Below are 26,789 nucleotides of genomic sequence, written 5' to 3'. Positions count from 1 at the left end.
ACAGTAAGTTCATTTGTTGTTGTCTTCTTATCCATATGTCTTCTTTGACTCCGGTCTCTTTCATCCAATTCTCATAACTTGTTCATATCTTCATTATTTCATTCTGTTTTTCTTGCCATGTTTTATTCTTTGATAATATTTCAAAAATCTCTAATGTCACTTGTTTCCATATATATTCCAACCATTTCTGAATCGTCCATTTTTTCTTATCTTTCCATCCAAACGCTATCACTGCATGAATTGCTCTAATCAATGTTTTATACATATTTCAATATTGTATATATCCCATAAAGTTCCATCTCGTGGTGTTTTCTCCAAGGCAAGGAATGAGCAGAGGTTGTTTGCTCATTGCCTGCCTGTGCACAATACCCCCAGTATTCCTTGGTGGTCTGCCATCCAAGTACCAATCCTGCTTAGCTTCCAAGCCCCAATGAAATCAGGCTACTCTGCGCCATTAGAACTGATCAGAATTGTGGCAGAATCTTATCACCATCACTACAATTAACCAAATGTATGATTGTTATCCACATTGGTCAGGTCTGTTCCCTTTTGTAGTTGCAGGAAGAGATCTTGTATGTGAGAGGCGGGTAAGGGGGAATCTCCACCAGTGTATACAGCTGTCTGTACCCCAAAGGAATCCACTCAAACCAGGATTGAAAAAGAAGGGTTACAATTTTATTAATAAAAATACACTCATAAGCTGGCAAACACACACAGAATTTTAAGGGCCCTAGAAAAATACAGAGATGAGCGGTAGCGGGGATAGATCAGGGTATTGACAGGGTGATATTTACCATTCCAGAAGTGAAGAGGTCCAAGGAGAGCAAGAAAAGCAGCCACAACTTCTGATAAGCACAAAAAGGACATCGAAGTACAATTTGCCATGGATCTTGGGGGTCTAGTTGTAGGAAAAAATTAGCCCTCTGGCAATGCTAAGAGGCCCAGTCTTCCTGAGACCAAGGCCCCTTCCGCACACGCAAAATAATGCATTTTCAAACCACTTTCACAACTGTTTGCCAGTGGATTTTGCTATTCCGCACAGCTTCAAAGAGCACTGAAAGCAGTTTGAAAGTGCATTATTCTGCTTGTGCAGAATGAGCCAAAGTTCCACTGGTAAATGCTGTGGTAAATGATTGGATTAAGACCTGGGATCACCCAAGACTTGATGAGTTTGGGGCTGTGCTGATGAAATTAAAATGGACTTTCCAAGATGTGATGTGCTTGCTTTGTTAAAACAAAGAAACTCTGGAGGGTCGATGAACCTTAATAGTTGGACAGGAAGTTTAAGATTAAGTTCATTTTTAAAAGAAAAGGGTACAGAGAAATCTAGCCAGTTTGCTGATGAAATCAGCGTGTGGGCATTTGCGAGTTCTTTGGAGTCAGGTGTATGATCTTAAGGCTTATCGTTCGTTAACCAGATTTGAGAGGCTGTGCCCTTCAGGAGGGAATTGTCTTAAGCTCTGCATTCTTAATTCAGGAAGGGAAGGACTGATGTTACATGTCAAGCAGATCCTCTTGATATCAAAGCCCTTGAATTAAGATAGGCATCCATCTTACCCTTGCTCTCCTCCATGAGTCTGGGTTGTAGTCGATATCATGATTATGACAGGTAGGACATTCAGAAATGGCCCTTCTCTCTGACTATGGTTTGCCTGGGTATCAGAATGGGTGTTCTAAGTGCTTTTGTTTGGTACCTAGGTAACAGATGGGCATCAGTAGAGATCACAGTTCAAAACTGAGGCACGAGCTCTGGCATAGGAAAGGCTTTCTCTGGTACCCATCAGTCTCAACCTCTATAGATAGGGGAACCAATTTGGGACTTCTGTCAGCCTCAGTAGACTGGAAGGATTCAGTAAGGAGACCAATAGAGGGAGAGGGACATCTCGAATTTTGAAAGTTAAAGAGCAGAACACTTTGAACAGTGGTCGGCAGCCTATGGCCCTAGAGCCAGATGTGGTTCAGTTTGGAACCAAATGTGGCTCTTTGGAAAAAGAAAATCAAATCTTTACATTAAGATATATCAGAGGGATGGGTGATATGTTAGAATGACCCTAACTGTGCTGTACTGTAGAACTGTACTGTATGCAAAGGGAATTGTAGGCAAAGATTTCTGTGGGACTTCTTAGTGATGCTTTATACTAGAAAGGGAAATGACAGAGGTGACCAGCTGCTAGTCCTCCAAGAGTGAACCGTGAACAGATTCTGCAAGTGCAGTGAAACTGTCGAAAATCACCAAGGAAGACTTTGTAGAGGAAGGCAACAGAAAACCATCTCTGCTTTTCACCTGCCGGGAGAGTTCCTTGCTGTTGTTGCCATATCGGTTACACTTACACATGTACAGAAACAATCTCACATGGTTCTCCTTTGCGTGTTTATCACTTGTGAGTAGCATTGTGTGTGTGTGTGTGACTTCCTCACAACAACCAGTATTTGGGCTGCAGAAAACTTCAACATTTCAATTACTGATGACGTTCAGATGTTGTAAGCCACCTTGAACCCCCAAGGGGAAGGGCAGCCTGGAAATATAAACAGATAAATACATATTTTCATTTATGTAAGTGAGCTTCTGTAAAATTGGATTTTTCTTGATCTCTGCCTCTAAATTTTACCACTGTTTGTTGAGTTGTTGTTTTTTTTTAAAAAAAAGGTTGACCTATGGCATTGAAACTTTTGGCTGCTTTTGTATTTACTTATTTAAGTGCTGAATCTTTTTTGTCCTAATCACAAACATTTGGGATGGGATCGACTATATATTTTTAGGCCATTGCGTTTACATCCTGCATGTGAGCTCCCAAAGGCACCTGGTGGGCCACTGCGAGTAGCAGAGAGCTGGAATAGATGGACTTTAGTCTGATCCAGCTGGCTTGTTCTTATGTTCATTCTCCTGCCTGGCTTATGTTCTTAGGTAAATTAACCCTCCCCCAATACGCAAATAAAGAGTTGTTATAGGGTATTGTTTGGAGCTGAATGTTCACAGTTATGGGTTAGACCATTGTTGCTTTGCTGAAGTTAACAGTAACAGAGATAGTGAAAGTCTGGTTAGCTAAGAACATAATTCAGTCTGCAGAGTGAGTGGAACATAATTGTTCAGGAGGGCATCTTCAGAAACAATACAATGGAATTGTTCAGGAGGGCACTTCTTTATAAGAGGCGCAGGACCGCACTCGAGTGTTGTTTGCACCTTTTATCCTGCTCTTACTGCATTGTCTTTTTCTTTTGTAATTCCATGCTCTGCATTCTTTACAGTGTATCATGTTGGATACCTTTTTTTCTTTTGTATGGTTTTTCTATCATTTGTAATCCCAGTCCCGCTGCGTTGTTTGTTGGATATCTTATGCTGTATGACCGCATTATTTATATTGTGTGATCAGCCTTGAGACTCAGCAAGGAAGGCAGGTTATAAATAAAGGAAATAAAGCATAAGGAAATAATTTCAGTGGGTGCTGCTCTCTCGCTCTGCTCTAGTAGGGTGTGGTTCTGTACCCTAATGCCACAGTCAAATGGACAGATGTAACAGCCTCATATTGGTCGATGGTAGAGTCCTGACATGAAATTGTTTGGGGGCTGTAGTCTGAAAGTTTTCCCTTCTTTCCCCCTATACTTAGTGTCCCCCACCCTTATTCCATATTGCTCCTATCTTTTTCTCCCTATAGTATTCTTGTTCCGAGACTAATGGCTGTGAGTGCCCTCCTTACCTTCTCTCTCTGCTTTGTTTTGTGTTGCTCTCCCCAGGTTCTCTCAAGAGTCCCATGAACAAGACAGCGCTGACATTAATCGCAGTGAGCTCCTGTATCCTGGCCATGGTGTGTGGCACTCAGCTGTCCTGCCCACTGACAGTCAAGGTGACTCTCCACGTTCCCGAACATTTCATTGCAGATGGTAAGGACCTCAGCCTATCTAGAACTACCAGGGTTCTGTCAAATAATAGCTAGCAGAGGGGATTTCCCCCACTCTGGATTACATCAGCTTTCTAAGGGCTGTCTGTGTGTGGTTTGAGGGTGCTTATTTTTTTTTCCCCCTGGTCCATGTAGTCCTGTATTTTTTATCCAGTGGCGGCAGTGGCAGATACAACACAGAAAGTAAAAGCAGTTCCTTTGGCACAAAAAGGTCTGTCTGGTCTAGCTTTCTGCTGCCGTAACAGCCAACTAGCACCTTCCTGGAAGCTCCTGAGCCAAACATCAAGGCTCTCCTGATCTGTGTTGTTGCACCCCCCCCCCCCACACACACACACAATTGCTGCGAAGATCCATGCAAAGAGAGCTTTCAATTCAATCAGTCTGTCTGTCTGTCTAACATGTATACAGATCTAATCTTTCCCTCCCTCCCTCCCTCCCTCCCTCCCTCCCTCCCTCCCTCCCTCCCTCCGCCTGCCTGCCTGCCTGCCTGCCTGCCTGCCTGCCTGCCTGCCTGCCTGCCTGCCTGCCTGCCTGCCTGCCTGCCTGCCTGCCTGCCTGCCTGCCTGCCTGCCTGCCTGCCTGCCTGCCTGCCTGCCTGCCTAGCATTGCCTCCAGGAAGATCCGAGCGGCATTGTTTGGCTCTCCCCTCTTCTGCTTCATTTTCCTACTACACAGAGAGGGCGGTTAGGTAGAGCATGTAACTGGTGCCAGGTTCGTCAAGTGAGCTGAACGAGGGGAATCTGGAGCCCCGCTGTTTGAACTCTGGAACTCTCAACCATAAAGTGCAGGGCAATGCCAGCTGCTGCTGTCCGTCCCCAGGTTTTGATGGGTCACGGCACCTCTCGTCATGAAGAGACTGTCTTTTTCCACCTTGATATTTCAGAGATGCTTTAGTGTTTTGACTCCTTTCCATAAATTCGTGTAGCGTGACAACGCACCTTTCAGGTTTCAGCCTCCCAGTTTCCAGGCTCTTGTGTTTAGCTTTCTATCCCCTTCAGCCCTGTTGTGTGTGCTTCCTGCTGAACCCGTGCCATGGGGGATTGCTGTGAATCATTTTGACTGTACAAAAGCAGCACATCGCCATTCATACCTCATTTTAGCCCCGTGCCAACCCCGTGAGGTAGGTTAGACTGAGAAATAACAACTTGCCAAAGGCTGCAGCTGAGGTCTCCCGTGTCCAAACACATATCAGTATGCAGTGTGCTTTGCTGGCCCTGGAATCCAGGCTTTGCGGAGGGAAGCTGCTTGGCTGATTCGCTCACTTAATTTATCACTTGCGGGATTTGCCCTCAATTTGGAAAATGTAGTGTTCAGATCAGCCCCAGGGCAGACTGCCTTTTTGCTGCCTCTCCTTTGTCTTATCTGAATCCAGAAGTATTTGCCTCCAAGGCTCAGGAAGCCAATGTGTTTCAGTATTTCAGTGTCAGCTAAAAGGCATGCCAGAGAGTGATCGGGGGTGCCATGGTAGCAGACAGGGCTGGCGTCAGTATACCCTCAGGTGAGGCAGCTGCCGGAGCCCAGGGCCGCCCCCTCCCTGCAATACGCCTTTTCCCCATCTGCCCACATTTGAGTATTCTATCACGCATGCTACTAGCTACACACGCTGCCCAGTGCAATCGGAGAAAGGGTTGTGGGCAGTGCAGATGGCTGTGAGTGAGTGCAGATGGAGCTTTTGCAAGCCAGGCTGGGGAATGATTGTACATGCAGGCATTGGGACAGATGGGCAAATGGGCAGGGAGGTGGACTCTGAGGACTCTCTGCCCAGGGGCTCTCAGATCTGGAACCAGCCCTGGCATGGGACGTGGAGGCAGGGGTGGTTCTTGTTGAAGCAGCAAATTTACTCGGAGTAGACCACCTTGCAGGATGCAATGTAGACAAGAACTGACAGACACACAGTCACCAGTGCAGTTCTATTTATTGCTATCTACTGACAAAGTGCTTCGCCAGACCACAGGTGTTTTCAGGCACACATCACTCTGTAGTCTGTGCTATCTATATACAAATGTGGTACCAATCAGGTGCCCTCACCTTATCAGGTTTTGCACATGGTACAAGCTGTGCACTCAGTCCTAATCTGCACACGGCACCTGCTAGAAGGAGGGTCCAGCTGTCATTTAGATTTTGCTCATCTAAACACATGTTCTGACACCCCTTCCAAAATCGGTATGACAGGATGTACATTATTTACAACATTTACAGACACCACATGTCATTTCAAACATGGAGTAAGAGGAACTGTCCGGTGGTGGGACCTGTTTGACTTTCATAGATGATAACTCTTGAAGACAGTCTTTCCTTTGGGCTGCCCTGGTTCTGCTAGCCGGGCAGTGTTCTCATTCTGCTGGGAATCTCTGCTAATTCTGGCCCAAAGAACCTCTGGGCTGCCTTTTTGACTCTGGTGAGTGAGACCAGGAACCTACAGGATCTGATGCAGTTCCACAGTGTGGCGGCGGCAGCGATGGAGGAGGAGGAGGAGGAGGAGGAGGAGGAGGAGGAGGAGGAGGAGGAGTTTGGATTTATATCCCCCCTTTCTCTCCTGTAGGGAGTGCTCAAGGGGCTTACATAATCTTTCCCTTTCCTTCCCTTCCTCACAACAAACACCCTGTGAGGTGGGTGGGAGCTGAGACCAGCTCCAAAAAGCTGTGACTAGCTGCATAGGTCAGCCCCAGCTGGCATGTGTTGGAGTGCACAAGCTAATCTGGTTCCCCAGATAAGCCTCCACAGCTCAGGCGGCAGAGCTGGGAATCAAACCCAGTTCCTCCAGATCAGAGTGCACCTGCTCTTAGCCACTTCGTCACTGCTGCTCCTGGAGATGTTCTGCTGAGAGATGGGGTTGGAGATTGGGAGCAGTCGAGATCTGGATTTTTACCAGAGTCTGCACTCGATTCGGACGGGATTCGGACGAGCAGGGGCCGAATCTGGGCTGTCCGGAATCCTAACAGAGGCCGAATCTATGGGATTGGGATCACCAGCCGAATTGCCATTTTATTTTTTTTGGGTGTTTTTTTTCACGTTCTCTGGCTCTGGGGGCGCATTTTTTAAACATATCTTCGGCACCAAATTCCAGGTATCATCAGGAGACTGTCCACAGTAATTACCCTCAAGTTAATTGGTTGGTCTAGGGGCCAAAGTTATGGGACCCCAAAGGGGTAAGTCCCCTATCCCCCATTCTTTCCAATGGGAACTAAGGAGATGAGGCTACCCTTTTGAGGGTCCATAACTTGCACCCCCTGAACCAAACTGCACCAAACTTGAGGAATCATCGGGACGGTCTCCTGATGTCCCACTGAAAATATTAGTACCGATGCATCTTATTAATGCACCTGCAGGCACTAAAATTTCAGGGCTTAACAAGATTCTTTGTTCTGCAGTGACTTCAGCTGCATTGCACAGTCAATAGGGAATTTCTGATAGAGGGGGCTGTGGAGTGCACATTTTTCATGGTAAACCACAAAATCTTTCCAGGGTATCTTCAGGAGGTCGCTGGATGACACTCTCATCTGAGGTTTGGGAACTTTACTCTTGGGGGCAGTGGAATGGGCCCTACCGCTTTGGGGTCCCATGGGGTAAACCCCTGGAAGCAAAATTCCCCAAACCTGCATGGTAGTCAATCCAGAAGACTCTCCTGAAGATAAATTCTGAGAGTTTTGCATGACTTCCCTTCCCTTCAGAAATGTGCAACTCCTCAAGCATTCCTATGAAAATTCCTCATTGACTAACAATACAACTAAGTCACTACTGAAACTAAGAATCTTAGGTAAACTTCTAGAATACCTACAAGAGGATTCCATTTTTGAGATGTATCGGCACCAAATTATCCAGGGTATCCTCAGGTGACTGTTTTGATAAGTTGCCCACCAAGTTTGGTGCAGTTTGGTTCAGGTATGGACCCTCCAAAGTGCAACTATCCCCATTGTTTCCAGTAGGAGCTGATGATAGAGGATAGGGGGCTACACCTTTTGAAAGTCCATAACTTTGGCTCCCCTGAACCAAACTGCACCAAACTGTGGAAACATACTCATCAGGGACGATCTCCTGATGATACCCTTGAGGATTCAGTGTCACTAACTGCTTAAAATGCTGGTTGGCGTGTTTCACTGCTCCCTCACTCCAACCCAGGCTTCATGTGCAGGAGCTGATTGAAACATGAAAACCAGAATTTTTTAAAGAAGCTGAGTGGTTACCGCAGCCAAATTTCAGGGTATCATCAGGAGACTGTCCCACAGTAACACCCCAAGTTTGGTGCAGTTTGGTTCAGGGGGGGCCAAAGTTATGGGACCCCTCAAAGGGGATACCCTATCCCCCCATTGTTTCCTAATGGGAGCTAAGTGAGATGGTGGCTAACCCCATTTTGAAGGTCCATAGCTTTGGCCCCCTAAACCAAACTGCACCAAGCAAGGGGTGTCATCAGGACGATCTCCTGATGATACCCTGATATTTAATTAACTGATATGTCTAAAATCAAAACTGCCCTGCAAGGTACCCCCAAGAAGAATTGCCCAATATTCTTTTTTTCTGCAGTGACTTCTGCATTGCTGTCAATAGGGGAATTTCTGGTGGAGGCCACCTTGAGTTGCAGATTTATCAAGGTACAGTCTGGAAACGTTCCAGGGTATCTTCGGGAGAATCTCTGGATGACACCATCCAGGATAGAGGAACCTTACTTATGGGGGCCGTGGGCGCTGGACCCTACCCATAACATTTACCCTCTTGAAGCAACGGTCCCCAAACCTGGATGGTGTCCTGCAGAGCCTCTCCTGAAATTACCCTTGAAAGTTTTAATGGGTTCCCTCATGAAAATGTGCTCCACAACCCTCCCACAGAAATTTCCCCATTAACTACAATGGAATATCCAACCAACCACTACAGAGCACAGAATCTGGGGAAATTTCTTTGGGTGACTGTGAGGGTGCCAGTTTTGAGCTACTGTCACCAAAATTTCCGGGGTGTCATGCAAATTGCTGTGTCCCTATGGTACTCCCCAAGTTTGGTGAAGTTTGGGTCAGGAGGTTGTATGTATCATTGTATACAGCATGCGTGTGTGTGTGTGTGTGTGTGGAGGAGGAGGAGGAGGAGGAGGAGGAGGAGGAGTTTGGATTTATATCCCCCCTTTCTCTCCTGTAGGAGGCTCAAAGGGGCTTACAATCTCCTTTCCCTTCCCCCTCACAACAAACACCCTGTGAGGTGGGTGGGGCTGAGATAGCTCCAAAAAGCTGTGACTAGCTCAAGGTCACCCAGCTGGCATGTGTTGGAGTGCACAAGCTAATCTGGTTCCCCAGATAAGCCTCCACAGCTCAGGCGGCAGAGCTGGGAATCAAACCCAGTTCCTCCAGATCAGAGTGCACCTGCTCTTAGCCACTTCGTCACTGCTGCTCCTGGAGATGTTCTGCTGGAGATGTTCTGCCAGGCCTTTGGTTGAGGACAGCACCAGTTTCATAAGTCAGTCCTCCTGTGTTCTACCCTAGCCTTTCCCCTTTCCCCTTCTCTTCTTCCCTTCCTCCCCTGTATTTATTGTTAATTCCTTATTTCCTAGTCCTGTAGCTCTTGTAAATGGTCCAGATGTTGTTTCTCTACCCTCTCTGGCTGGCCTCCCCATTTTTGTATATTAAGGATGCCATTGAGTTTTTATTGATGAAAGTTTTAATTGTATTACAGAAAATTTAAATTGTAATATTTGAAGCCCCATCTAAAGGGGGGGATTTGCTTGTGGGAACTGTGTGCCACCATGCCAGTGCCCCCCCCCCCCGGGACAGTTACTCTAGTGGAGTGGTGGTCCTGCTTGCACGCAGCTACAACAGACCCCTATCCATTCCCCCCAGCACTGGAACATGGTGCTGGATGCTGCACCAGTGTCCCAGGGCCCCTTTTACCACCAGCATAGTGGGTGTGAGATGCAGGCATGGCCAGAGGGAAGCTAACTTTAATACTCTCCCTCCTGACCTTTGTCAGCATTACACCAGCAGTCCATACTTCAGACTCAAGCCACCGTTTTTGGCAGTGTAAGTCTTTTGAGGCACATGGGGGCTTCTCAGTGGTGGGGAGGTTTTTCCAGCCTCCCCACGCCACCATGAAGCCTCTTTGAGGGTGGTGGCTGGGGACAGCAGTGGCACCGAGACCGGGCAGCCAGTGCTTGGATTGGGGCTGTCCATTGTAAACTTCCCTGAGCCTGACTTGGTTGGGAAACGGCAGGATATAAATTGAATGTATAAGTAAGTAAGTAACAAAGAAAAACAGCTGAATTCCAGCTTCAAGTATTTGGCCTGTGGCAAAATTGTGAAGGTTGCAAGCGTGAAGAGCCTTCCATCATCCTTTCTATTTTTATCAGAGCCATTGCAAGTGTGAACTGCGCCCGGGGCACATGTGTGCCCAGCGCCCCTGCCACACACCTGGAACACCCCGGAATGCCCCCGCACTGGTGTGTACCTGGTGCAAGATGCCCCCCCTGTCCCCTGGACGCTACGCTGCTGATTTTTATTCTTTTGACCTATTTTTAAAAATTGCCTCCAGATGACTGTTGTGTGTTTTCCAGGTTGTGTGGCAGAGGCACAAATCTTCCAGTGCCCTCTGGCACCCCACGACACCCAGTTGTGATGTCTGACCTCACACCAGTGCTTGCATAGCACCCCCAGCTATGCTGGGTTTTGGGGGGCATTCCAGAACCGTCCACAAAGATGCAGCTTATCTCTATTCTTCCCTATGGAGTTTTTTTTTTTTAATTCAGGCTTTCCGCACTGCAGGAAAGTCCTATGGAGCAGGTGGAGTGGCGCTCAAGCCACGCCATCTGCTTCTGCCCCAGCTCTGGATTGAGCTGTAAATCTGCTAGGCTATTGATGCTAACGAAAGTTGGGATAGTGGCCTTGGCTGAAAGCCATTTGAAGTGTGGATGTCCAGCAGGCTGTGGTTCTGCCTGCCTGCCCTCCTGTTCCACACTGTGAAATCACCCCGTGATGCTTTACACCCCATTGGAGACCAGTCTGTTGCTTCACCTAGCTAAGAGAACATGACTTTGAAGCTTTCCCACTGACCTCTCCCGCTGCTTCCTTCACGTACAACAGAAGACTTTTATCTCCCCACCAAAAGAGGGAAAGAAAAATGACCCTCTGATATCCGAGCTCACATTGTTTTACGGCTTTAAGGAGCTGAATCGGCAACTTTTATGCTGGGGAGGAAGCCAAGCTAATAATGCTTCCTTGGGTGGTGTTAAAATGTCCAGCTCCAGCTCAGCACTGTGGTATCCCTAAATGGCTTATCCTACTTTTGCAATCAGCACGATGCTGTGATTTGTTGTGGTATTCTATGCGGAGCTCCGAAGGTGACAAGAGAAAGAGCCGGGGGCCTTTTGCACAAAACAGCCCACTCTCAAATTAAGCAAAGAGTACCGGATTTTACACATGGCTTCAGTAAGCACTAGAGCAGGGGTCCCCAAACTATGGCCCGGGGGCCAAATGTGGCCCCCTGAAGGCATTTATCCGGCCCGCAAGGCATGGTGGCTATGGCTCCATTCATGTGCAGTGGGGCTCGAGGGAGAGGAGGAACCGGCCCCAACGGCTGTTGATTGCAGTTACATGATGGCACCCCCAAATCTCCATGAATTTTCTGACCCAGAGTTGGAAACCTTACATGTGGCAACGCCTGCTCCGCCCTTCCCTCTCGGCTACTCCATGTGTTGCTCTCAGGGTTTCTGTTCCGCCTCACTCCCATTGGCATCAGCCAGGCTGGCGAATCGCTCGCTGGCTACTAGGGAGGAAAGAACCCAGAAAGATACCTGATCCTGGGTTAGATGGAATGCTTCATTGGGAAAGTTCTGCTTTTTTTTTTACAGGGGAAGGTATTCCACGCCTCCCCAACAATATTTGGAGCCCACCCTGTACTTGACATACTTTGGTCACTGTTCTAAAAATAGACCATGACAGAAAGGCTGAAAGGTGAAATCAAACATTTTACAATCATTTGTGCATAGGAATTTGTTCATAGTTTTTTTTTAGTCCGGCCCTCCAACAGTCTGAAGGACAGTGAACTGGCCCCCTGTTTAAAAAGTTTGGGGACCCCTGCACTAGAGAGACATCTCTATTCTGTCATGCTACAGCCCAGGTGTCATGAGTCACCCTTTTGAGACCTCTTCACTTGAAGCAGAAATAGGACTCAGTTTGAGAACAGGGGAACAGTTGCAGGCAAATGTCAGAATAGGGGAACAGCCACAGCCAGATGATGGGTCATCCCTTCCCACTCAAGGACTCTACCTGGGTCTGTCACACAACCATCAGCATCACCAGAGGGCTTGCCAAAGCCCCTGGAACAAAGGAGGAGATGGGTTCGACATGAAATGCAGCAGAGACGTCAGAGTGCCAGCTTGCAAGCCCAGCATTGAGCCCTTCCTGACAGCTGTGATGAAGCAGAGCAGGACTGACGCGCACCATTTGACCTGGAATCAGCCAAATTAGCAACCACTGTCTTCACTACACCAGTGAAATAAGGACCTATTTAAGTCCTCAGCTAGACTTGGCTGTTGTGGAAGCAACTCACTGCCATTCCCATGTATTGGCCTTGTATCTCTGTGGCTTCCTGATATCCTGACTTCTTGGATTGTTGTTGACTCAGAACCTGGACTACCCTTTCCTGTGTTGACATCTTGCACTTTGAGTGAACTGTGCTTGACTTTGGGCTGCCTTCCAGCCTACACTTTTGACTTGTGGCCCTTGCTATCTGCCTACTTCAGGACACTGGGTCTTCTTGAGCTGGGTTGAAGATGGCACATGCAGAAACCACCTTCCTACTTCCTTGGCCACGAAGGATGACATTTCAGAATATCCGACAACTCCGTTCAGCCTCACCTTGGAAGCGAAGAATGCAATTTCTTTCCTTCCCTTGACAATTTAGAATGATGTTTTACAGTTTCATTACAGATGTCATTCTTCTGTGAGCTTTCCCACCAACCTCCCCCCCTTTAGAAAAGTCATTAAGTTTGGATTGGTAATCACCCCATTTCTCCCCAGTTCCAAGCGTATTAATCTGTTTTATTGGTATTTCATTGGCAGCTCTGTGCATGCGTTCTGAATACTTGCATAATTTGCTCGGCCGCCTTTTTCCAGGGGGACTGGAGAATAAGTGATTCCATTTTTATTGTAATATTACAAAGACATAGTAGATTTAATTTCATTTCAGCTTCTTTCCTGCCCTGCTATGAGCTGTTTAGGAGATGGGGAAGCCTAAGACTTGGGAAACAAGACTGTGGTACAGCATAGGATACCCATTAGTGCCATTCTACCTTTTTATTATTGTTTTAATATTTATGTGCAGAATAATATTTCTTACAATAAGAACACATCAGTTAACACGGCAGAACTACAAAAGGGTTTTTCTTGTTGTTCACACAATTCTCATTGTACCTTGAAGCGGCAAACTGTTTTCCCTTTGTCTTGAAACATATCTATTGTTAAATATACCTTCCTGAAATCTAATTGTGCATTACAGCTCCCTTAGGTTCTGCAATGTCGCTGGGCTTTCATTAGTCAAAATGCATGTTTTGTGATTCTTTTCTGCTCCCAGAGTGTAGTAAGTAGCAAGGAGTGGAAAAAAAGCAAGCAGGCTAAAGATCTCTCCTTCTCTGGTCAGCCCCCGCCCCATTTCTAATCAGCCTACACTACTTTCTTCCTTCCCCTTCTGTAATAGGAGCTAGTGTGGTATGGTAGGTTTGGAACTGAGCTATGAACCAGTAACTCTCTGGTTTGAATCTTGCATCTGGCATGTTCAGAGGTAGTGGATTTCTCCAGGTATTAGCTGCTGGGGTGAGGGTGAGGCTAACAACAGGGAAGACAACATAAGAACATACGAACTAGCCTGCTGGATCAGACCAGAATCCATCTAGTCCAGCACTCTGTTACTCGCAGTGGCCCACCAGGTGCCTTGGGGAGCTCACGTGCAGGATGTGAAAGCAATGGCCTTCTGCTGCTGCTGCTCCTGAGCACCTGGTCTGCTAAGGCATTTGCAATCTGAGATCAAGGAGGATCAAGATTGGTAGCCATAGATCGACTTCTCCTCCATAAATCTGTCCAAGCCCTTTTTAAAGCTATCCAGGATAGTGGCCATCACCACCTCCTGTGGCAGCATATTCCAAACACCAATCACACATTGCGTGAAGAAGTGTTTCCTTTTATTAGTCCTAATTCTTCCCCCCAGCATTTTCAATGAATGCCCCCTGGTTCTAGTATTGTGAACACAGTACTCCAAGTGCAGTTGCACCATGGCTTTATATAAGGGCATGACAATCCTTGCAGTTTTATTATCAACTCCTTTCCTAATTATCCCCAGCATAGAGTTTGCCTTTTTCACAGCTGCCATGCATTGAGTTGACATTCCCATGGAACTATCCACTAAGACGCCCAAATCCCTTTCCTGGTCTGTGACTGATAGCACTGACCCTTGTAGCGTGTATGTGAAGTGTGGATTTTTTGCCCCTATGTGCATCACTTTGCAACATAGGGCCACTCCCCACTCACCATAAGCCGCGGGGTCACCTCTTTAAAAGGCACGAGGAGGATGGACGTTCCCCACGTCACCAGCGCCCACTGCGCAGCTGCCCTTAATTTGCCGCTCTCCCACCTCCTTGTTGCGCGGCAAATTAGCTACTCTGAAAAGAGCAACATTTTCAAAAACACCGCGGAAGGTGCACTTGAAGTGGGGCGGGGAACCTCGGCTGTTGTTCGCATGGCGTGTTGTACAGTCGGCTCACGAGCGCAGCTTCCTGCCAATCAGGAAACAGGAACCGTCATTTTGTTTAGGGAGGGTATTCCCGTCAGAAAGTGCTTGGAAATTGTGAGGGCGATGTGCACTGGCAAGATGTGCCAACATTGCTCTTTTTTGCTCTCTTTTGCTTTCGAGAGCTCCACTGTTTTGCAGCTCGGCAAAGTGCTGCTGAGCACAGGGTTGTCGGCGGTGTAAGCTGAAACCGATATTGCACTTTCATTTTTCTGCCCAAGCAATTTGCAACAGGTAGTAGCGTCAGCATGTGCAGGCGTCTTAAAACAATGTGTTTAGCTTATCAAACGGAACTTTTCGGGTCAGCCAATCAAAATGGAGCCCCGCCTTCGGCTGGCTGCAACTCCCACCTGTAAATGATGCACACGCATGTCAGCCAATCAGAACGTTCGATTGCCTCTTTGACTCTTGATGTGGAACCCCACACTATTTCCTGAATGGAAAATGAGTGGGGACAAATGTCTCCGTTGTCAAAAGCCACGAAGGCTTTTCTACGAGGGGTCGCTGTGGGGTTGCACTCAGACGAGGTAAGTGGGGAGTGGCCCATAGTTTTTGTGCTCCTGCTAATAGGCCTTCCAAGGCCTTCGGATGCTGAGAGAAAAGGGATGCCGGACTAAGCATCCCATTTATCCGACAAGAATAGACTGCACAGACCGTCTTTTAGCAATATTTTTAAGGCATGATAGAAAAGTCTGTACTTTAAAATCTGAAGCTCAGTATGTGAGTTATTTTCATATGGCAGGATTGGGCCTAGCTGGTGTGGAGGGCAGGGAGCATCTTTATCCCACGGAGGCTCTCGATGACCCTGGCTCTCCCATTATGGATTCCAAGTGTGGGGTGTCACGCTTCTTCTCCCCCATGTAAAAGAAAACTCCCTCTAAATTAAAAACACACGCAGCAAAGAAAGAGGGACGTTCTCGCACAGCTCTTTGAATATTGTGCCGTTCTTGCCACTCACAAATGCAAAGGAGAACTGGAAAATGTAATTCTACACCTGTGGCCTAAGATGCTGAGATCCATTCTGCCTCCTTGGCACTTTGCCTCTTCGTTTCCACCTCATTCTGCTGCAGATGTAGGCCAGGCCTAAAAAAGAGTGATTGGCCAGAGGTCACCTGGGTGAGGTTTATGGTTGAGACAGGGTTTGAAACCCATCTCTTTGCTTCTAGTCCGGCATGCTAGTTACTGGCTGGCCCTTAATACTCAAGACATAACTAATCTGTATCAGTTTGTGTAAACTGTTTACAGCTCTCCTTTGTGCCATAAAATGATAGCTAAAAAGAATGCGTTCATTCATTTCTTTTTTTAAAAAAATCAATACACAGTAAACAAGCTAAATACAAAAAAAACACCTCCCAAAGGTCATAAAACCACACATGTGAAAAGTAATCCTGAATATATACTTTTAACTTGGGAAATCCCTTGAAGGATCAAGCCAATATCCTGGTCCAGCATCTTCCCACAAACACAGCAACCTGTAAGTGCTAGTGTGGTCCATTAGAAGTTAGCCAGCAGGCCACCCACCAGTAGACCAAGTTCTAATCTCTGCCTAAGGCTAATCTTTATGAAGTGTCAAGATGTTGATCAAAGCGATGAAAATGCATTTTATTTCAAGTTTTTTGTGGACGAACCATACACATTCAGTTTTAAAAGGTTTTTTCCCTATTTCAAAATACAAAACAAGAAGAGGGGCCTCTGTTGCTTCCAAGCATCACTAAAGTACCAGCCATCGAAGCTTTAGAATTGCTAATGGTCAGCTCACACCTTGGCAGGAAACTGATATCTAGAAATGGGCACAGAGACTTGAGGATGCTAGGGGCTAGAATTGTGTCTTTCAGAAGATTTAAGGACAGGATTCTTTGACCCACAGGGTGATGGAAAACAGAAGACATAAAATTCCTTGTGGAGGGAGAGAATCTATTTCGGCTGATTTTGTCTTTCTAGTTGCATTGCTAAAAGGAGCTCATACTTGAGCTCTATCTTGATGTGGAACACACAAAATACTGAATGCCTAGACGAAGACCCTGAGGTAATGGAAAGTTTTCTTAGAACACTGAAACATCTAAGTAAAAAACCATCCTTAGCATAAGGCCCTTTCCACATGGGCCAAATACAGCGTCCCAGGGATGCTAAAAACAGCATCCCTGGGAGACAGTTAGCATGGCCGGCGTTGCTGGCCTTGCAACTCCCGAGCGGCGCGAAGCTGCAGTTTCCAAACTTCGCTCCCTGTGTGAGGTTTTTCGGAAACAGCAGCTTCCAACTGCTGCCATGCGAACAGCAGCAGCTGGAAGGCGCCATTCCCCCCCCCTTTCCTGAATGCCTTACCATCCCTCCGGCCTTCCAGAGCTGTTGTGCAGGGTAGGGGGTATGTCTTCCCCACCCCTACCGGCAACTGTCCGAGTGAACGGTCCCGGGGGGTGCGTCAGCATCGTTCATGCCGACACACACACGCACACGCGCGCGCGCACACACACACACACACACACACACACACACACACACAGACCCCCCACAGCGTGGCCGTGCGTAAACAGCCTAAGACAATGAAATGGTCAGCTCACACTTTGACTGGAATCTGATATCTAGAAAGGGACATAGAGACTTGGGATTATAAGAGGCTAGATTGTGTCTTCCTGAAGATTTGAGCAAAAGATTCTTTGACCCACAAAGATGTGGGAAAACAGAAGAGAAAAATATCCCTTGGCACAGAGGAAAATGGTTGAATTTAGCAAGTTCGTTCTGGTTGATTCCATTGGAAAAAGGAGCTCTCACACCTGAGTTACATCTGGACAAAGGATGGCTACCCAGACAAATATTCCAAGGCAATGGGACACTTTCAGCAAACTATATTTTTTAAGTTAAGAGCCTACCTTAGAGTAAGACTACCTAGGACATGCACAGAGTGATAGTCAAGGTAACTGCATGTTAACACCTTCGTTTTGTATTCCTTGCTTAGTCTATTACTGTGCAGACAGTACACATGTGGACTTTTAATGCTTGATAAATTCTTTACAGTTTTCAGTGCTGGTAGTTGTTCTACAACTTACACAGACCTCAACCATTCAAGCACACTTTTTAAAATGGGTACCGGGGAAGGGAGTCAGTCAGTTGTTAAATCACTCGTTCCTTAGAAATGTCCAAGTATAGTAAGCCATTCCCATGGCAGTCAATCTCTGGGTGGTGGGAGACTCAGGCACTGGGTGGTGTTTTAGAATGGCAACATGGAAAGAGAAGTTGGGAGTGCTGGCCTTCTTGGCGGGTAATTTCTAAAACAACCAGTTAGTGGCTATGTACTGCAGAAAGTGAGAAAGAAAATACCCCTCTGAGGTCAGGCTAGCCAGGGGAGTGGTGCAGCACCAGATGGACTTGGGGCAATAGTTGGACATTGGCACATGCTGGTAATTTGGGCTGCTCTGCTGCAGACACTGAAAACAGCTGTCTTGGTTGAATAAAAAAGTTTAGTGCCATGTCTTATTTATAGACACAACTATTCCTCACATTTTACAGTTCTTAAATCTGCTTCCCATACCAATTTTCTCTACTTGTGTTCTTAAATTGACTCTCAGAGCATCATCTGGTAGCCAGTAGGGGATTATAGGCTGGCACTTCATTTCAATATATAATTTCCATATGTGCACCGTGGATTTGGAAGCTGCCCTCATTTGCGGTATATCTCTGTTAGGAAATTGTCACTGAACATTATAAGATGAACCCTCAGAGCTTTGATCAAAATTAAAACACCTAATGAGAGACACATAGCTTTCTGTTCTTCATCTTCCCATCAGAGACCATTGCCATATGCAGGAAATTACCATACTTCTATGAATGACATGCATATTCCAGGATGCTGCACCGCTTTCTGGTGTGTAATGTGGACAAACCATGAGACTCGCATGACCTTCGAGAGGTTGTTCAATGCATGCTTATCTCTGTGATTTCTGTTGTCCAAGGAGAAACTAGGCCATGTAGAAGCACTTCACTGGACCTTTTGAACTTCAGTGCAGTGGTGGGATCCAAACATTTTAGTAACAGGTTCCCATGGTGGTGGGCTTCAAACAGTGGCGTAGTGCCAATGGGGCTGGGCGGGGCACAACGGGGGCGTGGCCGGACATTCCGGGGGCGGGGCATTAATAATTTCTCTGTTACTGTAAAAAACTCTTACTGTAAAAAAACAAAGTTCCTAATTTCTGGCTGGTATCTTTCTGTCCATAATTTAAACTCATTATAGCAAGTCATATCGTCTACTGCCAACAGAAACAACTACTTCTTCTCTAATTAACTGCCTGTCAAATACTTAATACTTTCAAATACTTAATTTTGCTTCTAGAAATCAAAAGAAGGGTACTTTCCTTAAATAAGGAACTTTACCATATTTCTAAAACATGTTTTTGAAACATCCCAACAGGGGGAATTATCCCGTTTTCTACCTTCGCTAACCAGCCACATAGGAAACAACAGGACTTTATGTTTTTTGGACCGAATGGAATTTCTAACGGAAAAGCAGACCCAATTAGTAACCCCCTCTCGGCACACACAAATAATTAGTAACCCACTCTCGGGAACTGGTGAGAACCTGCTGGATCCCACCTCTGCTTCAGAGTGATAGAAAATGCGAAAGGGGGATACAGATAGAAACTGAAAAATAATTTTGATGTTTTGTAGATTTTGGGGGGCATCGAAAGGGGAAGGTTAAGGGGCAAGATGGGGCTGCAGGCTGGGTAGATGAAAATCTTTCCCTCTTTCAAATTGGAAGGTAGAAAAGCTAAAATATTACTGTGGCGTTCTGGGACATTCGTGCCTGCAGCGATCAACAAACAATGAAACAGACACGAATGCCAACCCCCGAAGCAAAATGTGGGAGAAATTGTTTGATTAGGGCAGCTGGGATCGATTATTTTAAGTACCCTGTGTCATATCCAGATACCCAAATATTTTTCTTAGATCTGTTATTTTGCCCACAGGTTTTTCATGTGTTTGCGATGTGTTTTGTTTCCAGATCTACCCTCTGCATTTATTGAGCTGCCTCTGGGTTTATGCAGCTGCTCGGCCAATATGGCAAAGGGCAGACAGCCTCCATTCTGCTGTATAAGAACTGGGGCAAACCAAGGTTTCATGGAAGAGGCAGCTGTTCGCCCGTTTAATTACTGACATGGAAAATTGCAATTCCTCTGCAGTGGCTGGTACTGGCATGTTGCCCACTGGCACCATGGCACTGAACAGGAGACTAGCCTTATTAATGCCTCGGTTAGATAAAGGAAAAGATGAAGCAAAAGACAGCAACTGCATTAAGAGAAATAGGCCTAATTAAGGGCTGTGAAGATCCTGGGGCAAGAGATGTCTCTGCAACCTAAACACGAGGTTTCCTTCCCTTTTTCTGTATCAGATATCCATTCCATTTCCTGAAGCTTTGCTCAGCAATGAGGGTGTCTAGTATATATGCTAACTGCCTATCAGGAGTCCTGGATTTGAACAGCAAATTAGAATGAAACAGGTTATTGAAAATGTTTTGTTGGGGTAGAAGAGCAGTTGGACCAGTGTAAAGAATTGTATAGGACCAGTGTGGAAGATGTGTAGGAGAGAACAGCTCAGATACTTTCAAAGTTTTATCTAACCAAGAGGACTGCAGGTTTATTTTCCATGCCTTCAAGAAATGCAAAGTGGCAAGTTGTTCTGTAGGGGTTAGAGCAGGGGTCCGCAACCTGTGGCTCTCCAGATGTTCATGGACTACAATTCCCATCAGCCCCTGCCAGCATGGCCAATTGGCTGATGAGATTTGTAGTCCATGAACATCTGGAGAACCGCAGGTTGCAGACCTGTTAGACAAGTACAGCACATCCCAAGTAATGAACAAACTTTTGAGATGTAAAAAAAACCTCTTCATCAACTTCTTGAAAGACTGTGACATTTTAGTAGGCTGAAAAGAACCAGCAAGATATTCTGGTTAAGGAAGTGGGAAACTCAAGTTTGAACCCCCCACTCTCGTCATGGAATTATGATAGATGATCTCAGGCCCATCACATCCTCTCAGCCCTGCCTCTGTCTTGTATTTGGGTGGGGGACCTCCAAGAAATACCAACAATTTGACACAGAGGCAGGTCCTTTGAACATCTCTTGCCTTGAAAACCCTATGGCAGAGGTCTGCAACCTGTGGCTCTCCAGATGTTCATGGACTACAAATCCCATCAGCCCCTGCCGGCATGGCCAATTGGTTGCAGACCCCTGCCCTATGGGGTCTCCATAAGCACCAACTACCCATGAAAGGTCTGGGTCAGGTGTCCCCTAAATCCGTGGTGGCGAACCTTTGGCACTCCAGATGTTATGGACTACAATTCCCATCAGCCCTTGCCAGCATGGCCAATTGGATGTTGGCAGGGGCTGATGGGAATTGTAGTCCATAACATCTGGAGTGCCAAAGGTTCGCCACCACTGCCCTAGATGCTGTGATTTGACGATCAATGGCCCTCCAGGGCAGTGGCCCATCATGAAATGTCCATGTCAGTTAAACAGCCAGTCCACCCCTGGGATGAACGTTAGGAAGCCCAAGCAAAAGCGAGGGGGTGTCTAGCAAGACCTTTAGAAAGACCTCCATGGGGAGATTGCTACAGCACTCAGCACAAAATGCCAGCTTTCTAGAAGGTAAGCATCCCTATTTTGGCTTCCTTTCTTCCCTTGTTGAGCAGATTTCTAAGCTCTTGAGATGATAAAACTGTCCTCCACTGCTCATTAGAGACACCATTAAACAGTAACGGGGTTTTGCTTTGGCTTTGACTTTCTGTTTGGATCTGTAATGCTGCTGTTAAGTACAACATTTCCAAAGAAATATGGTTGGGGCCGGGAGTGTCAGGCTAGGTGAATGAAGGGAGGTCTTCCGTTCAGTCCAGCTAATCAAACCCTCCGTGAGTTTAATTAGGAATGACTCAGTGAAGCATCTCATAAGCTCTTGTGCCCCTGCGGTAAGCAAGAGTCCAAAAATCATGGCCGGCCAGGAGCAAAGGACACAAAGGGGCTGGGCCAGGAGTTTGTCCTTGCCGAGCAGCTGCTTGAAATACGAGGCCAATTAAAACAAGACCAGCGTTTTTCCAAGCAGCTTGCACATTATATACAACATCTGTACAGGCTACAGAAGGAGGCTGGAGCAGGAGAGGGGCATTGCCGTGGATAGGGGGGAAAGAGAGGGAGCTACGTCAAGCAGCTGGTATGAAATTGGGATTTCTGTGAACTGTAAGAAGGCATTGGCAGAAGAATAAATTGTGCTGGCACCTTAACTGCCCACCAAGGATGACAGAGGCGCCCCAGTGTGTTCAAGGAACAGAACTCGGGAGGTTTTCCTGTATAACCTACTGTGTCTGGATCTGTAGGGTAGTGATAAATGTGACAGAGTTAGCAACGGTAGCACCTCTGAGCATGTATAGAGTGCAGGATAAAGGACTGGAAACAAGTAGTTCAACCAAAGAAAAGTTGTATTAAAGTAGTTGCATATATATACAGAGTATCCTTTAGTAAACTGACAGAGCCTCCGGCTTGAGACCTGCCCTCAGCAAGGACAATAGTACACTGAACCTTACCATATATATACAGTTCAAGAACCAATGCTTACAGCAGTTACATACCATGTGACACTTAACAAGCCAATGAGGTATACTAGCTGACTCAGCAGGAACACATAAGAAACACAGTCAGGCAGCTGTTACCAATTTGACTACTGACAAAATGATGGGGGTATCCAGAGGATATCCTGTCTTGCAGCATATACAGTGCCCCCTTCCCCTCCAAGTACTCTAAAATAGCTGCACATCTGGTGTCCGGGGGTCGCTGCGGCGACGCGCCCCGGACTCGACCAGCCGGGGGGCGGGGCTCGCCGCGACTCGGCAGCTGAGCCCGGCGGCGGCCCACCCCGGCTGGGAAGCCCCGGCAGGGAGTCGAAGCGGCCGGGCAAAACCGAGGCGGCGCAGCTGCGGCTCGTCAGGCCGCCAACGCAGCTGCGGCGCGTTGCGGCAGCCGGGCACGGCCGTGAAGCGGGGACCACCCCAGAAGCCGGGAGGAAAGGATATAAGGGGGAGGCGGCCGGGAGAGAGGGGCTGGTCGTGACGGGGCGAGGGAGGGTGTTGCGGGAGCCCGGAGGGGGAAGTGCAGTCACGGGAGTCGGAGGGGCCGCAAGGCAGTGCTCGAATGGAGGGGAAGGAGAGTCGGGGAAGGAGTGGAAAGGGGAGGAGGCAGAAGGAGGAGAGACGGGAGAGGTCGAGATGGAGAAGGGAGAGACCAGGACGGAGAAGGGAGAGGTCAAGTCGGAGAAGAGAGAGACCAGGACGGAGAAGGGAGAGGAAGAGGGAGAAGAGAGGGAGAACGGGGGAACGGTGGAGGAAGGCAGCGAGGCGGAATGCAGGCAACGCGTGGGGACTGCCGCCGCCTCTCTGGGGTGCGAGCGCGAACGTCCAGCCCGAGCGACAGCAGCCCCGTGGGGAGGGGCGAAAGGCCCCAATTGGGGGTAGGACAAGGGCCTGAGAGGAAGGGAGGGGTTCTTCCCCCCCTTCCTGCGTGACACCCTGTGGTTCAGGCAGCTGACATTTCTAAGACCCCCGAAGACTGGGGCTCGAGACGAGGAGACCAACACCTCGGAAAGGGACGGTGGGACGGCTTGTCAGCCTCAACCGCAGGAGGGGGAGGGGGATCGCCACATCTGGGAACATTTCAGCGAAAAACATTCTAAACAGTCAGTGGTGTAGCGCCACTGTGTCAAGGCTTTCAGCTCATTGGGATTTTTAGCACACACATGCACAGAAACTGAGGCGCACGGGGGAAATAGGGTCACACATTTGCATTCTGTGTATCATATAAAAGTACAGGGTCAGTAATAGCAGTGGACCAGGACATTTAAATGCAGGCATTCAGTGTTGAGATGTCATATAATTGATCTTTTAGTTTATAGAGAAAGAGGTAGAAGGAATATGGAAGCATGGGGCTTTATTGGACGGGTGTTTGTATGAAAAGGACCAAGGAAGTTCATGCATTTCTGGAAACCTAACAGATCTGAATCAAATGGCTGTGCCAGCCTGGTTGTGACCTTGGGACACATTGGAGCAGGGCAGCTGGCCAGAGGCCAAAGTAGAGACTGATGGTGTCACATATGTGATATTGCTATGTGGTGATTTTGTAGTTTATCTGTATTTTATGTTTATGTTTGTTGTGTTGGTTGTGACTTAGTAGTGTGAATTTGGGCCAATATTTCTCCTTCCTTCCTTCCTTCCTTCCTTCCTTCCTTCCTTCCTTCCTTCCTTCCTTCCTTCCTTCCTTCCTTCCTTCCCTCCTTCCTTTTCCCTTCCCCTCCTCTTCCTTCTTCCTTCCCTTTTCCCTTCCTTCCTTCCTTCCTCTTCCTTCTCTTCTTCCTTCTCCTTCCTCCTCCTTCCTCTTCCTTCTTCTTCCTTTCGTTTTCCTTTTCCTTCCTCTTTTCCTTTCCTTCCTTCCTTTTCCTTCCCTCTTTTCCTTCCTTCTTCTTCCTTCCTTCCTTTCCTCCTTTTCCTTCCTTCCTTTTCCCTCTTCCTCCTTCTTCCTTCTCCTTCCTTCCTTCCTTCCTTCCTTCCTTCCTTCCTTCCTTCCTTCCTTCCTTCCTTCCTTCCTTCCCTCCTTCCCTCCTTCCCTCCTTCCCTCCTTCCTTCCTTCCTTCCTTCCTTCCTTCCTTCCTTCCTTCCTTCCTTCCTTCCTTCCTTCCTTCCTTCCTTCCTTCCTTCCTTCCTTCCCTCCTTCCCTCCTTCCCTCCAGTCTGTCTGTCTGTCTGTCGGTCGGTCGGTTGGTCTGTCGGTCTGTTGGTCAGTCGGTCAGATATTAACAGATAATGGCACCTAGGACAAGCACTGAAATTGCAGCCCCCTGACTCCACTGTCCCATAGTAGCCTGCACAGTGGAGTGGTGGAGTTTGGGGGATGGGGTTCCAAGCCATCCTAGTTGTGTTGGAAGGAAGGGAGGGAGGGAGGGATTTCCCACCCAGTGTCTGCCACCCCAGTGTGGCCTCCACAACCCTTCTACACTGAAAATAGACCATGGAAGCCATGCTGGGGCAGCATGGCAGAGTCCTGGTGGGTGCCAATCTAAGCCAGCCTCTACCCCCAAGTGCAGCCTCTACACTGAGTAAGGGCTGTGGTGGCCACCCTGGGATTCAAGATTCTGTGACTGGATTCTGGGGGGGGGGGTTTCTGCCTGCGCCCCCCCCAAGGAGCACCTGGGGCTCAAGCCTCCCACCCCCTCATTATATGAGTTCTATGTATCTGTCTGTCTGTTGATCTACCTCTCTCTTTCCTCCTACCCTGTCTGACCTCAGAAGATTGTGGTGTGAATATAAAGTGGAGAGTTGAGAAAACCACGTAGGCTGCCAAGAGCTCCTTAGAAAGAAGGGTGGGATAAAAGCATGGCAAATAACTAAATAACAGGCCTATCAGAAATTTGGTGTGGTGGTGGAGGTCATTCCTACTCTGATTCCAAGAGGTGGCGGTGCCTAAGATAATGAATATAAATAAGTTTAAGGCAGATGCTGAACAAAAAAACACTAGGCCATTTTAAGCGAACCGCACAGACATGCAGAAGTTATCTCTCCCTTGTGAGAGATTAGAGTTCAGTCTGGCCTCCTCTAATGAGAGGCTGTAATTGCCCTGAGGTTTTATACACATCATGCGTGACTGCAAAATGCTAAATTAACGATGGAGCAGCATAGAAAGACGTGCCCCGGAACTGCTAGATGATGAGGTGGGAGACTTTTGCCTCTGGCAGGTAAGTTGAATTTGCATGTCTCTTTATCTGCCTGGTGATAGACAAGCTCAGTAACGGAGCTGGTTAGTGTTATAAATATCTTGGCTGGTATGAGGGGGAAGAGCTTGATTGGAATGGGCAAGGATATATGTGGATGAAAACCAGCCCTCTTGGCTTGTACCTTTTTTTCCCAGGGCGGCAGAGTGCTAAATAAGCCGTAACTTCATTTAGCTCTCGAATGCCACACTGTGACTGACATTGCGCTGAACTTTAATTGTTCCATCCAAAGTCTGTTTATCCCCTTTCCCGATAGTTGCCTCCACTGGGATGCTAACAGAATTGAATGTAGCTGTTATCAGTGTTTTTCCCCTCTCATTTTCCTCTCGATCTTGGTAGATAAACACAGAAGTGCTGGTTCAATCTCTCACTTCTCTTTTAATTAACCATGTTAATTAAACAGAGACAATTTGCTTCTGCCAAAGTCATGCTTAAAGGTGACCCTGCTATCACCTTGTTTCTTCAGGTGTTCACCTAGGTTTGTATGAAGGCAGTTGCTTATTGAATTCCCGAGCTGAACGAGCCGTGTTGCAGGTCTGCAACTATTTGAGAAGGCTACAAATTACAGAGTACTTCTCTGAAGGTGGAGGATTACTCCCAGTATGTCTTGTGGTTTCAAGTTGTCTGTTTAGCACCCCCTCCAAAACTCATTGATTGAAAAGGTGTGTGATGTTTGTGACTGAGAGTCACTTAAAATGTGTACTGTTTGTGTCCATGGCAGCTTAGAATCGCAGAATCATAGAGCTGGAAGAGGTCATACAGGCCATTTAGTCCAAACTACTGTTCAATACTGGATCAACCTATAGCAGTGGTGGTGAACCTTTGGCACTCCAGATGTTATGGACTACAATTCCCATCAGCCCCTGCCAGCATGGGCCTATAGCATATCTGCTGCATATCTGACAAGTGTTTGTCCAGCCTATAGCATATCTGACAAGTGTTTGTCCAGCTGCTGCTTGTAGACTGCCAGAGAGCAGGAGCTTACAGCCTCCCTAGCTTGATACTGTTGAGTAAAATAAATGGGATCTGAGAACCACTGCAATATATGCTGGAGGTTACCACACCGAAAAGCGGCTAACAAACTGATTAAAAGGGTAAAAGGCAAATGTTTATTAGGAAGTACAGGAAAGAGGGAAGAATAGCATGCTGCTATCTTCCTAGCTAGGAAGAGTCTCTTCAACTAACTTTCGAGAAGAAGGTGGATATTAGACGTGAGAGTATCAGTGTAAGGACAGGCAAGAGGTGACACAAAAGGATGGAGGGGTCACTGACTTTACAGCCCACTCTATCTGACCACTTACCCACTCCCTGCTGTTCCTTTGCACATTAGGAATTGCGCACATTAGG

General features: G+C 47.2%; 1 protein-coding gene across 1 annotated transcript in view; it reads left to right on the top strand.

Moving 5' to 3' along the window:
* Positions 1–26,789, top strand: part of LOC125442215 (astrotactin-2-like) — a 198,777-nt gene that overhangs the window by 132,454 nt on the left and 39,534 nt on the right. The window contains exon 4 of the mRNA XM_048513441.1: positions 3,733–3,879. Within this exon, the coding sequence (XP_048369398.1) occupies positions 3,733–3,879 (147 nt within the window). The remainder of the gene's footprint in view (positions 1–3,732; positions 3,880–26,789) is intronic.

The sequence above is a fragment of the Sphaerodactylus townsendi genome, linkage group LG12, assembly GCF_021028975.2.
Source record: "Sphaerodactylus townsendi isolate TG3544 linkage group LG12, MPM_Stown_v2.3, whole genome shotgun sequence".
Lineage (NCBI taxonomy): Eukaryota > Metazoa > Chordata > Lepidosauria > Squamata > Sphaerodactylidae > Sphaerodactylus > Sphaerodactylus townsendi.
Note: the sequence above shows the minus strand (reverse complement) of the source record. Positions and strands in the feature narration are given on the sequence as shown.